This window comes from Elephantulus edwardii, unplaced genomic scaffold, assembly GCF_000299155.1.
Source record: "Elephantulus edwardii isolate Elephantulus edwardi_28Jun2011 unplaced genomic scaffold, EleEdw1.0 scaffold00029, whole genome shotgun sequence".
NCBI classification, from domain to species: Eukaryota; Metazoa; Chordata; class Mammalia; order Macroscelidea; family Macroscelididae; genus Elephantulus; species Elephantulus edwardii.
The window spans coordinates 8,487,769-8,489,534 of NW_006399779.1; the positions used below are offsets into that span (position 1 = coordinate 8,487,769).

The 1,766-nt window shown below is 37.4% G+C and overlaps 1 protein-coding gene across 1 annotated transcript in view; it reads right to left on the minus strand.

Annotated features, from left to right (window-relative positions):
* Nucleotides 1-1,766, minus strand: part of DCDC5 (doublecortin domain containing 5) — a 129,688-nt gene that overhangs the window by 6,352 nt on the left and 121,570 nt on the right. Inside the window, exon 17 of the mRNA XM_006883723.1 lies at nt 1,176-1,326. Coding sequence (XP_006883785.1) covers nt 1,176-1,326 — 151 coding nt within the window. The remainder of the gene's footprint in view (nt 1-1,175; nt 1,327-1,766) is intronic.

Here is a 1,766-nt window from a genome sequence, read left to right on the forward strand (position 1 = left end):
CCTCTGCTGATGTGCTGTTCCAATTGTTTTTGGATAATCTTCAGTAGAATCTTGCTTGCATGTGAAATCAATGATATTGTTCTATAGTTTCCACACTCCATTGGGTACCTTTCTTTGGGATGGGAACAAATATAGATCTCTTCCAGTCAGTTGGCCAAGTGGTTGTTCTCCAGATTTCTTGGCACAAGTATAAGGCACAAGTATAAGGTACTGCAATACTAGGTTAATATCCTAAAGAATAAGAGCTGCAACATGAACAGATAAAATGATATCTATGTTATTGCAGCATTACTCACACTAGTAAAGAGAAGAAAACAACCCAAGTACCCAATAATGAATGAATAAATACTTGTAGGAAGCCATCCTGAGCAGGTCTTAACTCTGTCATGTACAGCTCTATTTTGTCTGTAGACCTCATTCCATATATTCACTTCTGACCTGCAGCAGGCCAAGCTCAGCATAAGGCCACCCTGCTCATCTCTGGGAATACATTTACCTCACTAAATCAGTACCTGTAATTCAATGCCTTGGGGCATGCCCCTCCTTCACTATTGTAAACTGATATCCTAGGGCTGGGTTTCCATAGCGGCCTACACTGTTGCCTATTTATAGCCTGTGAGTTTCTTTAATAAATTGAGGCTTGATCAGAAAAATTTGTCTTGCCTCCATTTTTCGCATCTCTTGCCCCTCCATCTGCACGCCCCCCCTTAGGACACGTTGAACTTGCGGGAAGGGTCAAATACGGTACAGACATAATGGAATATTATGCAACACTGAAAAACAATAAAGAATTCATGAGACACTGCACAATATGATGTGTCTAGAGGATATTGTACCAAGTGAAATAAATCAATCACAAAATAACAAATTCTGCACAAAACCACTGTTAAAAAGGTACCCTTTTTACACATATAATCACTCTTGTATAGTTACCATGAAGAGAAGAGCAGGAAACTAATTAACAGACAACAAACATTTGTTAAGGTGAGTAAAAGAGAAAAAATGTGTAATAAATGAACAATTAAACATTGTGTGTATTGCCATTAATGTTATGGAACAAATTATGCATAATTATTTGATTAAGAAAACCCTCCAAAACCCCCAATATGCTTTGTAAACTTTCATTCAAATCATAATGGAATAAAATGAAATGGAAAATCAAATTTTGCCCATACCTCTCTGAGTTACAAAACTATGACCCATGGACACACAGATGACCATATCGCGCTCAATGTCATCCCATGAGTGAATCTGCTCTCCTTCTGGGGTATACAGCCTTCTGGCTGGGTGGACCATTTTAAGACGAGACGAGCAGGCATCCAGGAGCTGAAACACCAAAGAGCAGTCCCATTAGGGTGTCACATAATAATTAATTAAGAATTGATCACCTCACTTACAAGAGTCTTTATACAGACTTGAGTATTTATTCACTTGCTGTTCTGGACCATATAGTTGCAAATGACACATAGTTGACTCTCTTGTGGGTTTTCAGGAGCAGTTAATCTCCACCATCCTCCCATGGAACTGGTGGATTTGAACCTCATGTATTCGTGGACTTCTTGCCACTAGGCTACCAGAGCTCCCATTTATTCACTTAAAATAGTATATATAAATGTTAAGGGGAAAATTATATAGAAATATGCACTGAAGAATTTAATCAATGGTGATTAATTTTATAAAAACAATGTATTGGAATGACTGCATGAAATACAATGTAAATAAACAAATATGTAAAACACAATGTACGCAAATCTATAACATTTTTT